We start from the raw sequence: 12050 nt of genomic DNA, 5'->3' as shown, positions 1-12050 counted from the left end.
TGAAATTTTTACATTTTTATTTTTTAATTGAGGCCATACACACCTTAATCCACAAGGTGACAGTGCAGCGTTGCTGTGATAATCATGTCATAAACACGTCATCATTTCTTTATTATTAAATAAAACTTAGTCAGAAAAGAAATCAAAATCCCCCTCATGTCATTCTACATGTTGTTCATTTACAGGATGAAATTTTTCTGAAATACCGGTTAGTTAACAGGGAGGTGAGATTACTGAGCGCTAGGGATTACTAGCGCTGCTCTGTACGTCATTCCCTATTAAAATCAGCTAATATACTTCACAGTTCTTATTCCACGCCCCTTCCCCTCCCTCGTCCACGTCCCCTCCCTCGTCCCTGTCCCCTCCTGCTCCCCCGTCCCCTCTCTTTCCTTGATGTGCTGTAAAGTAGATGAAAGAGCCCAGCTGTGTGGAGTTATTGTTGGTGTCAGTAGGAAGCGCTGATGGACCCCGCAGCAAAACAAAAGCCCCTCGGCAGCTCCAGACTCGCTGGCTCCACTCGAGATTCTCTCCCACAAGCTGGACTTCGCAGAGCTATTGTTTCAGTGCAGAGCCCCTGCCTGTCTCGCTCTCTCCCTGTCTCACTCTCTCACCCACATCCACTGCTACCCTGACCTGAAGCCGTGTCTGAGAATGTCACTGAAATGATGTCCTACAGTACACTGGGGGGGTGCCAATGCTTATGCATGCACAATGTTTATGAGGCTTAATTATTATTTATTTTGTAGTTAAAGAATAATTACATTCATTATTACTTTATAAATTGATTATTATTATTTTGCATAAAATAAACAAACATGATCCTTGAGGAGCTTAATTTCCAAATTGATATTTAAGATAGTTCATATCTCTCGCCAGCAGGGACAAGGACACGCCGTACAGGCAGGGGGAACTGTGAACCTGCACACACAACTTCTCATACTGAATCCTGTGGAACACTGTGTTAAATTCTACGAACGTGCACAAGCAATGCACCAAATGAGTTCAGGATTCAGGTTGAAGCCCACGTCCATGTCTGTGTGTCTCTCTGTACAGCAGAACTCTCTGTCTAACTTATTAATACAAAGAAATCCCATTCTGTAAGGTTGAGTATCTTACGCCTTGTTTACACTAAGTTGTCCTTCTTTGGTGCTCAGACAAATACACTCCCTGTTCGGTAATCGGAGAGTGAATCACAGATGAGAAATGGAAAAAGTAGATCAAAGGATAAAGATGAAGTTTTGTCTTAAAACCACTCCAGCGTGTTAAAATTCACTTATACCACTTCAGCGCTGTTATTTCAGCCAAAGTGAAAATATGAACTAATCCCAGTCAAAATATTCACTTTATCTTTTCTAATTAATATCTATTGGTGCAGGTGTTTGTTTACATTGAGACAGTAGCGCATTAGTAGATTATTTTACAGTAGATTATTAAATCCCACACATAACTGTTCATAACATCACTTTTACTCCACATTTAGATTCTCTGATGGTGCAGATTAAACTTCAGGTAGAGATCTAAGGACTGCAGGAGATTTGTGTGATGTGACCAAATCTGGCTGAACACACACACACACACACAAAGATTTTTTTCTGAGACTCTGAGGTTTTTGTCCTCTAATGTAAGAAACATAAAGATAGAGTGAAAGAGTTCTGACCAAAGTACAGACAGAACCTTCTTTTATTTTATACAGACAGAGACTATAGTACTTGGTGAACAGTGTGTGTGTGTGTGTGTGTGTACAGTGCAGGAATGTTGCGCCATGTTGTGGTCATGCGGGTCACGTGACTCCCAGTTCCGCTTACACACTGCACGCAGACAAGATGGCGGCGCTGCAGGTGCGCCTTTAAACCTCACACGTGTGTGTGTGTATGTGTGTGTGTGAGAGCGAAAGAAAGAAGGAAAGCGCAGATGTTTGCTGTCTCCTTGGAAACCGCCCGCGCGGCGCCTGGCTGACAGGAGAGGGAGGGGCGTGGGTGAATGGGTGACGTCACGGCCCTGGCGCCCCTCAGTCTGCGCGCGCGCTCTCTCTCACACACACTCAATACGGCGGGAATCTCGCGGAGGTTCTTATTAAATATGTTTTTTTTTTCCCAAATCGAATTCTCACTGAGAAAATAACTGTCACCGAGTCACGTGACCTTCCATCCTTTATATATGTACAGAAGAGAGACTGAATAAGACCCGGATGTAAATGAATATATGTATATATATATAAGTGTAAAACTGGAACTGCAAACTTTTATTGTTAAGATTGTTAAAAGTAAAAGAAGAAATATTGAATAATGACAGTTAATGAAAGTTTCTCAAAAGTACTTTTAAAAATATATACTCATTTATAAACACATTTTACTAAATAATTACATTAATATACGTACGTCCTATAAATGAGGAGAAGAAAAACAAATGACACAATTACTAATAACTCAATATTTACCAGGATTTAAGTCAATTATATATTTAATTATAACAACAAACAAACAAACAACAATACTACTGATAATAATAATAATAACTTGACAATAATACTAATAAAACTTTCATAGTGAAATATGAGAATAAAAATTAAATATGTATTTTTGAATATTTAAAATTGAGTTAATTGCTAATGGGAATATTATTTAACACACACACACACACACACACACACACATTAGACAGCAGCTTCTGAAGTTGCCTGAAGCCTCGCCCCCTTGTCCCCTGCTAAGCCACGCCCCCTCTCCCTCACACAGCTATAAAAAGCAGCTGGAGCGCTGCGGAGCTTCAGTGTGTGTCTGATCTCTCACGGCAGAACTCTGTGAGTGTGTGTGTTTGCGTTTGATAAAGGAGAAGTGAGCAGTTGGCGGATCAGGATGAAGGTTGTTGGATCTACCTGTGCGCTGAACAGTAAGGTGGGAGGAGAGGACGCGGTGCGCTGCCTGTCCGAGCAGAGCCTGAGCATCTCCAAGTGCAAGCTGCCGCTGCTGGACGAGCACATGAGCGCCTTCCTGCAGGACATGAACAGCTGCTACAGCAAGCTGAAGGAGCTCGTGCCCACGCTGCCCACCAACAAGAAGGCCAGCAAGGTGGAGATCCTGCAGCACGTCATCGACTACATCTGGGACCTGCAGGTGGAGCTGGACTCGCCGTGTTCGGCTCTGCAGCACCAGGGCGCGGCGCGTACGCCCCTCACAGCGCTCAACACCGAGATCAGCAGCATCTCCATGGAGGTACGGTCTCGCTCATCACACGTCACTGCATGTACAGTTAAGATCTTACCATGTACGCTCTAAGACCTAAAGTCTGAAGATTCTCTCAGTGTGTGTAGAAGCTCAGGTTCTTAACAGGTTCCTCTGTGTTTCTCTACAGAACGGTTGCTCTGATGACAGAATTCTGTGCCGCTGAAATCCACAGATCGTCAACACTGCTGATGGGAAGACGTCCAGAACCTCCTCTGTGTGTGTGTGAGAGAGAGAGAAAGAGTCCTGCAGAGTGTCCTGTCCATCCTGGAGGTGGTGACAGACATGTCAGCGTGTCTTCTGCGTTCCCGTCTCTGATGGGTTTTTGTATAAAGTCTGTACAAAGAGAGAATTTTATCTTTTGTTTAAAAGCAAAGAAGAAACATTTCTCAGATTTCTGAGTTGAAGCCGTATTGTACATTACAATGATTTATCACGTGTCGTATGGACGTGTTCTCAATACACACTGTATTCTGGGAAACTCAACACGTGTCTCTGTGTCGTTTGTTTAAACCCGGCGTGTGTAAAACACAGAAGGGGTTTCTGAGGAACCGGGAGAAAGTGTTCATCTGATTACTTAAACGCACACACACACACACACACACGCACACACTTGAACAGTTTGTTTGCAGTCAGGTGTAAAATTCTCCCATTAAACATTTCGACACTTCTGTGTTACCGTACTCATCACTAAACCTGATTTAACTCATCTTCATCTTTCTCTCTTCTGTCCACACACTGCTTTAGTTATTAATTTTCTGATCAAAACCCTATTACACACTGAATTAAAAATTAATTTTGCAACAGAAACATGCGCGCACACACACACACACACACACACACACACACAGGTGTTAAAAACGGGACATAAATAAAATTAAAAAACAGGCTACACACGCAGAGTAATTAACACAATGTGTGTGTGTGTGTGTGTGTTTTGTTAACTACAAACAAAAGTTCAGAATTAAATGATGAAACTAATTCAGGATTTAAACAGTGCAGCTGAAGTCACTAAAGTGAGTCAATGTGTGTGTGTGTGTGTGTGTGTGTGTTTTGTGCTTGGCTGCACTCCCGGTCCATCTGCAGCAGGATTTACTCTGTTTGTTAATGTTTCAATCAGCTGTGTGTCGGGAATGTGGAGCTTTTTAAACCTGAACTTCCCCAGGTGCACGCCGGCGCCGCTCAGTCTGAGCCCTGCTGCCCTCCCCTGCCCCTGGCACACACACACACACACACACAGAGGGAGAGAGAGAGAGAGAGACTCTCACTGGAGAAGAAACTCTACACATGGCTGAAACTATGGGTTGCCAGTTTGGACCGGTTTTACCCAAATTGCTTTAGTGACTCCTTCACGGCTGATTCACAGACACGAGCTCAGGAGTGTGAGACCCGAGTGTAAGACACCACTACTGGATAACAAACAACCAAAAAATCACAACTTTTCCTTCTCACTGTAATGCCTTTACACTTATTCATCAGTGCGACTCTACTGTAGAACCCCTGATGTTTCATTGGTTCCTGTAGTCACACTGACATGGGGTGACAAGTATTAGCTTTATTACTCTTACTGTATTCTTACTCCACACTCCGTGTACGTGGGAAGCGAAGGCGGGCCGTCTCGTCCGATCCAATAGAAGAGCTGCTGCAACTCAAACTGCTGGCTCTAGTAGAAAGGAGTCGGAACACACAGCACACGGCAGTTCGTTGTGGAGCAGCTGCAGAGCGCTCAGGGTGCCCATGCTGACTCGTGTCCTCCACCAAAACAACAACAATATGCACGTGAGCTTCAGAACTGGAACACGTCTGTGGCTTTCCTGGAGAAGGACAGCACCAGAATGAACTATGTGATGAAAGTGAACGGGCTCAGTGTGATGCTCTGGGTGAGGTTCTGCTGGGAAACCCCGGGTCTTGCCCTTCATGCGGGTGTTACTCTGATACGCCCCACCAGGCTAAACACTGTTACAGACTGAGTTACACCCCTTCCTGGAGATGGTGTTTCCCTGATGGATATCAGTGTCCACTTTCAGCAGGACTTTGGCCCTGACACACTGCTCAAGAACGGTCTGAAGAACATGAAAAAGTGTTTACGGTGTTGACTCCGCCTTCAAACCTCAGTCCGATCAAGTGACTGTAAGACGTGCTGGAGAAACAGGGGTCGCTTTGTGGTTAAGACATTAGCCTAAAGTTCAAAAGGTCCCAGGTTCAAACCCCACAATGATCAAGTTGCCACTGTTGGGCCCTTGAGCGCGGCCCTTAACCCTCAACTGCTTAGATGTGTAATGAGATAAAAATGTAAGTTGTTGTGAATAAGGGTGTGTACCAAATGCCATAACGTAGAAACATGTCTGATACATTGGGGCTCCTTGTCACACACTTACAGGACTTAAAGCATCTGCTGCTGATGGCTTAGGGAGGTCGAAGGTGGACTATATGATATTACACATTAAAAGCTGAATTATCTTATTTTTACATTATATCAGGACAACGTGCCTGACCCACGGCCCAAAACATGAAGACACACACTATTTATAATCTCAATTGGTGTGAAATTCTTCTGCATAAATTTTGGGTTTTATTGCACTTTATACTTCATCCTGTCTAACTTAGACCTGTTGTCCTCATTAGTAGACACTTTATAGCATCTGGTGGTAGCAAAAGCACAATACACTAATTAGTAGAAACACAAGACGTTCTACAGTGGAGTCCAACATGAAGGTAAAACAGGTACAAAACCTCATCAAAATGTATTTTAAAAACTTTTTTATACTTAATAACATTTATAGCTCAATATAACATGCAGATTTGAAAGTTTTTTCAGTAGTAATAATGTTGGATGCTGTTAATTATGAAGTACTGGGTTGAGGACACTGGGACTTTATAATTATAAGAGTGTAAAGTGGTATAACAACAAATCAGTTTTGATGCTTTCGACTGTTCGTGTTGAACAACAGCCAGAATCCTGAATCCAGAAACAACAACAATCCATCAGCGACGGCCCAAGACGGACAAAAGTACGTGATTATCACATGATCCAGTGGTGTGTGTGAGTAAAATTCTGAGATGGGTGGGGCTGGTAGACGAGATGGATTACTACCCAAAGAGTGTTCGAACCAAGAAATGCTGATGCGCTGCACTGATCTGGCTTTAGCCAATGTTATGCAGTTTGTTGAGTTTCGCCTTGCAGTGGCTCAGGCATACTGGACAAGTGTGTACATGATGTTCACAAGGCAAAAACCATCAGGTCACTCCAGTACCCCATCTCACAGTCATCTTTCAGAGATCAGATCAACCAGCCCGATGTTGAAGCCGAGTAAAAGTCTGCTCTGGGACGTTCCGCGCATGGTGTGTGGCGTGCAACGTGTTTCTATGCTTGCAAACTGAACGCAAATCTTTTGCAGCATTTCACACCCGACAGTAGACACGACAAAATGTTCTTACAGACAAAAAGGCCGTTATTAGTTTGGAGTCTGGAGTAATCTCAGGGCTTTTAGGTGTGTTGCATTGTTGTTTATGTTGTTTTTGCACAGAGATGTTCTGGCCTTTTAATAAACATGTTCATACTTTATTCATCTTTACCATTATTGTATAAAGCAGTAAAATAAACCCAGTATCCCTCTATGGTGACGTCATAAACCTCGTGTCTTAAGAGGTTAAGCGCCTCAGTGCACAAATGAGGCGCTGCAGCGACACCGTGTGGCTGTAACAGGACTTACACTACGATTCACTTTACTGAAGTGACTTTTTGCACAGCGTCAGACTGAATTGATTTCATTCATATATCGTAAAAAATACATATATAAAAACATTTTTTAAATGTATTTTAAAAGCATGAACACGACATTAACGCATATAATCTATAATATAATACTTTTATCACAGTATCCGGTTATTGCTGTACTTCCGCTCTCGCAAGCGCTTTAACCAATCAGAGGCTCTGTTGACCCACGTGACCTGATCTGACCTCAGCGCTGATTAGAGAGTGTTGTTTTTTCCACCGCTGTTCTAAAATATTTACTACAAATGGAATAAAAACGAGTCTAGAATTTTAGATTAAAAAGGTCTAAAAGTTATGACATTAAACATAAAAATTATAATGAATAAAAGTCTATAAACCATAAACACCCGTAAACATTTACAGTATGATAGTCTAGCGGACAACATTAATATTGTTTTTTATTTGAACAATTAGTTATTGTTTTAGTTATTGTAAGTATATAAAAGCATTTATATTTAGATAATGAAAAACCCCCCACAATTGATCGTTTTTGAAATAAAATCTTTATTTAAACATTAACCCGGAAGTAGTTATAATCACCGGCGCGGGACTTGTCGCAATACGGGTGTGAATAGAAGCAGGCGGGGAGACTACAGTTCGTTTTGCTAATTAATTACAGTAAAATTGTCCTGAATGTATAAAAGATTTAAACTTTAGTCTCACCCTGTCTGTGGTTAAAGATGTCTCAGAGTAAAAGAGTCGCGTCTCAGAGCCGGGTAAGAGTCTATTTCACACTGAATCCCCTCTCTGTGGGTCGGCTAGCATTAGCATTAGCATTAGCGTGAGTGAGAGTTAAAGTTTAATCTGTTTAAAACGAGTCTGTGGATCAGAACCGACATCAGGACCGGGGTCATGTTCTCTGTGTGTGTGTGTGTGTGTGTGTACAGAGGTCTCAGGTGGTGCTGGATGAGGATGATGAAGGCTCTCTCTCTCAGCCCAGTGTGTCTCAGGTACAGAAAGCCAGAGAGAACTTCACACCTGTACAGGTGGACCGCAAGGTAATCACACACACACACACACACACACCCCGTAAACACACTGGTCACTCTGACACCCTGCAGCTCCTCAGGTCCGGTTCTGACCCGGTTCTTTTACACTCAGCACTAATGACGCTGATTTATTCCCCACAGCAGCTCCTGTAGGTCCACACAAACAAATAAACAAACAAACAAATAAATAAATAAATAAAACCTGTTTCCCCTGTGTGTGTGTGTGTGAGACATGGTTGGAAGGAGTCTCCAGTGTGAGTTTTGGAGTTTCCACCTTCTCACATGATGAGCTGCAGGTGTATTTCCCCTGTACCACAGCGCCCCCCTCAGGCGTGGTCAGTAGCGCGTGGGTTTTAGTCCTGATGGTGTTTCGTGTGTTTTTATTTAAAGGTTGCTGAAGTTGTGCAGTTTATTCTGATTAAAGACCAGAAGAAGATTCCCATCCGCAGAACAGGTACAATGTTCATCACAGGAGATGTGTACCCAGTGCGCGCACACACACACACACACACACACACAGCTCATTTTCTCCTTAGAAACCTATTTGTATTTTTATCTTTATTTATTTATTTTTTTTGTTGATAATTTCTCTCCATTTTTCTAAATAATTCCTCCCTCTCTGTATCTCTGTGTGTGTGTGTGTGTGTGTGTGTGTGTGTTAGACATTGTTAAACATGTGATAAAGGAGTACCGGCTCCTGTACCAGGACATCATGAAGCGAGTGGACCAGACCTTCGAGCAGGTGAGACACACCCCGGGTCTGGTTGAGGTCTGATGGTTTCTCATGATCCTCATGTCCTGATGTTCTCCTGCAGGTGTTTGGACTGAAGCTGATGAAGATCGACCCCAAGAACCACATCTACATCCTCACCAACAAGCTGGAGCCATCAACTGAGGAGCCAATCAGCATGTAAGGATCTGTGACATCATCACGCTGCTCACGCTGGGACTCTGGTCTGATCTATAAAATCTGATGTGTGTGATGTTTCAGGTGTCCTGCAAACCCGAAGACCGGGCTGCTGTTTGTGATCCTCAGTGTGATCTTCATGAAGGGAGGAAGTGTTAAAGAGAGTAGGTGTCTGTTAGAGTCACAGTCCTGCTACTGTATTACAGCGTGACGCTGATGTGATGATGTGTTTATACCAGGTCACACTGTCACTCTGACACAACGTCATGTTTACAGCGTTACACTGTTATGGGACATCAAACGTTACACTGTGAACATGTGGTATTGTGAAGAGTACCAGAGTTACAGAGTAATGATGTATACATCACTCCACACTCTTCTGTGTTTCTCTCAGACTGTAATAAGTGTGATGTTGTAATAAACCTCATTGTGTTTGTGTAGCTCTAGTGTGGAACACGCTAAAGAAGCTCAGGGTGGACGTGGGGTGAGTGTGTGTGTTTTCTTTTTCCCTATTTTATTATTATTATTTTATATACAGAGGGAGGAGTCAGTACTGTTATGCTTGTAGTTAAACTAAGTGTTTTATGTTCAGTCCTGTAGACTCAGAAGCTCTGAGTAATGAATCAGCAGCAGTGGGTGACGTCTGATAGATGCTTAATCTCGCTCATCACAGACTATCATTTTGATTTAGACACATTTCCAGAATTTTCTTTTGATTGTGTAAAGCTGCTTTGTGACAGTGACTGTTGTTTAAAGTGCTGTAAAGTGGGGTGGAGTGGGGTGGGGGGGGGTTTAGATCTGATATACTACAGTATAATAATCTGTGTGTGTTAATTCTGTTCTGTTTGTGTTTTTAAAATAAACAGAGAGAAACATAAAGAGTTCGGAGACGTGAAGAAGATCATCACTGATGAGTTTGTGCGGCAAAAGTAAGTGCACCCATCACTCTGGAGTTTCTGTAATGTGTAAGTGGTGTTGGTGAATGAGTGTGTGTACAGTTCACACACACACACAGATGCGTCTCCTCGGCTAGTTTATCGTTACACAGACTTCTTTAAAACATTTGTACAGTTCAGATGTTTTACTTCAACTTAGAGTCTCATCATGACGTCTTCTGTCAGTCCGTTATCACCCAGATGAGGATGGGTTCACTGTTGAGTCTTGAACTCTTGAAGTCTTGGGGTCAGGGGTAGCTCAGTGGTTAAGGCATTGGACTACGGTTCGGAAGATCCCAGGTTCAAACCCCACAACCACCAAGTTGCCACTGTTGGGCCCTTGAGCGCGGCCCTTAACCCGTCTGCCAAATGCACAAATTTAAATGTAAATCTTGAAGTTTGACTCAAACACTCCTTGTATTAGATATTTATTGTGTAGACTTTGTGATAGTTTCAGTGCAGCGTTAAACTCGCACATCTCCATTAACACCTGCAGTAAACCAGGGTTTGGTTTTTACCTGCTGCTTTAAGGCTGAAAATAAAACCCACTGAGAGACGTGAGCTTTGATCTTGTTGCTCCTGGAGAGACTCGTCTACCGGACTGGGTTCTGCTCCATCGCGTCTGGTCCCGAGCCTAACACTCCCCTGACCGCAGCCCCTCCCGCTGCAGACGTGTGAACGAGTAGCGCAGTGGGTTAGTGCAGCGTCAGTGAGATAACATGAGGGTCATGGGTTCGAGTCCCGGGTGGGGCAGGTGGTGTGTTCAGAGCTGGTGTCCCTCAGACCATGGACATCTGGTTTATATCACACCGTACAGCAGCACATGGAGCCGTGACCCGGCCGGTTCAACCAGCAGTCAGAACCAGAGCCACAACACGACCCCGTACATTTTCATCTGAAGGTCACCCGAGGGGGCGGAGTTACACTTACACTGATTAATTCACTAAGTTACTATGAAAACCATAATCTATTGAAGTGAGTGCATTAATATAAATGCGTGTGTGTGTGTAGGTATCTGGAGTATGTTCGTATCCCTCACACTGAGCCCCTGGAGTACGAGTTTCGCTGGGGGTCGCGGGCCGAGAGTGAAGTCTCCAAACTCAGGATGCTGCAGTTTATTGCCGAGGTGAGTCTCAGGCTCAGCACTCTAACTCTCAACCGATCATCTGGTTAATGTCACGCTAAACTCCAGGGTCCAAACTAAATATTAAGGAGTGCAAAAGTTTGTACCCCTGGCTCATATCTGATGTTTTTACAGCTTCATCATCACAAAGAACAAAAACACTGCAGAATATTTCACAGAGAGCGTCTTAAAATCGTACATGATATATACTTTGTGCTTTTGTGTATGTATGATGTAACACTCTTGAGGTTTAATATTCTCGTGTGATAAATGAGAGTTAAAGTGAACACGCAGCTTTTGGTCAGAAACACGTTAACATGGTGATACAGTAACTAGAGTAGGGGGAAGGGCGTGTAAACTTTTGAGCACTCGGACTGTAACCTTTTTACAGAGAGCCTAGTGGAGGTAAAAACTTTTGCACTTATTTTTTTCGTTTGTTGTGTGTGTGTGTGTGTGTGTGTGTGTGTTCTACACGCAGCTGCATGATCAGGAGCCTCAGTCATGGACGCTGCAGTACCGAGAGGCCATGAGTGCAGAGAACAACCCCAGATAACGCAACTGTGTGTGTGTGTGTGTGTGTGTGTGGTTTTATCCAATAAAAACATTTTGCAGGAAATTCGCAGGAATTATTAATGTTTCATTTTTTTAAAGAAAAGATACAAACCGGGATGTTTCATAATAAATCACATGATCAGAGTTTCATCATAAAGTTTCCAGAAAAACAAAAAAAAAATGTTTTTATAAAATATTTATACTGAAATGTTTTACACATTTATCTCTTAGAAATCTTTTTTATACGTGATAAAATATTGAGTTCTTATGTAATAAAAATAAAGTTCTCTTTATACACCTTCAGAGTGCTGTTTTTATTTTTATTAAAATTTATTTTATTTTCCATACACACACACACACGCGCACACACACACAGAATATAAATACACACCAGAGGTTCATAATAAAATGTGTGTGTGAGATTATTATAACTCTACATTAGAATGCAGGAAATTCCTTAAAAACGTAATTCTTGTGTGACTGTTCCCTGTGTTCAGGGTGTAGACGTGTGTGTGTGTGCGCGTGTGTGTGGCTCGGTGATGAATGTGTGT

General features: G+C 42.7%; 2 protein-coding genes across 2 annotated transcripts; both read left to right on the top strand.

Moving 5' to 3' along the window:
- Nucleotides 1-2773: 2773 nt before the first annotated feature.
- LOC128510063 (DNA-binding protein inhibitor ID-1-like) lies at nucleotides 2774-3704 on the top strand. Its single transcript, XM_053482031.1, has 2 exons — nucleotides 2774-3209; nucleotides 3349-3704. Exons 1-2 carry the CDS (start codon nucleotides 2853-2855, stop codon nucleotides 3382-3384), a joined length of 393 nt encoding a protein of 130 aa, XP_053338006.1. The 5' UTR covers nucleotides 2774-2852; the 3' UTR covers nucleotides 3385-3704.
- A 3839-nt stretch (nucleotides 3705-7543) lies between these two features.
- ndnl2 (necdin-like 2) lies at nucleotides 7544-11769 on the top strand. Its single transcript, XM_053482027.1, has 10 exons — nucleotides 7544-7709; nucleotides 7881-7991; nucleotides 8373-8436; nucleotides 8645-8724; nucleotides 8798-8892; nucleotides 8974-9053; nucleotides 9331-9373; nucleotides 9756-9818; nucleotides 10836-10950; nucleotides 11426-11769. The coding sequence occupies exons 1-10, from the start codon at nucleotides 7674-7676 to the stop codon at nucleotides 11498-11500; spliced, it is 762 nt and encodes a 253-aa protein (XP_053338002.1). The 5' UTR covers nucleotides 7544-7673; the 3' UTR covers nucleotides 11501-11769.
- Nucleotides 11770-12050: the final 281 nt, after the last annotated feature.

Source organism: Clarias gariepinus, chromosome 22, assembly GCF_024256425.1.
Source record: "Clarias gariepinus isolate MV-2021 ecotype Netherlands chromosome 22, CGAR_prim_01v2, whole genome shotgun sequence".
Classification (NCBI taxonomy): Eukaryota; Metazoa; Chordata; class Actinopteri; order Siluriformes; family Clariidae; genus Clarias; species Clarias gariepinus.
This window is presented reverse-complemented; position numbering and strand designations above follow the sequence as displayed.

What these genes read in the sequence shown, in the direction of transcription:
- ndnl2 (XM_053482027.1), top strand. Translation starts at nt 7,674, where the DNA reads ATGTCTCAGAGTAAAAGAGTCGCGTCTCAGAGCCGG. An exon ending in TGGACCAGACCTTCGAGCAG is followed by an intron (nt 8,725 to 8,797) that starts GTGAGACACACC and finishes GTTCTCCTGCAG; the next exon opens with GTGTTTGGACTGAAGCTGAT. An exon ending in ACTGAGGAGCCAATCAGCAT is followed by an intron (nt 8,893 to 8,973) that starts GTAAGGATCTGT and finishes GTGATGTTTCAG; the next exon opens with GTGTCCTGCAAACCCGAAGA.
- LOC128510063 (XM_053482031.1), top strand. Translation starts at nt 2,853, where the DNA reads ATGAAGGTTGTTGGATCTACCTGTGCGCTGAACAGTAAGGTGGGAGGA. An exon ending in TCAGCAGCATCTCCATGGAG is followed by an intron (nt 3,210 to 3,348) that starts GTACGGTCTCGC and finishes GTTTCTCTACAG; the next exon opens with AACGGTTGCTCTGATGACAG.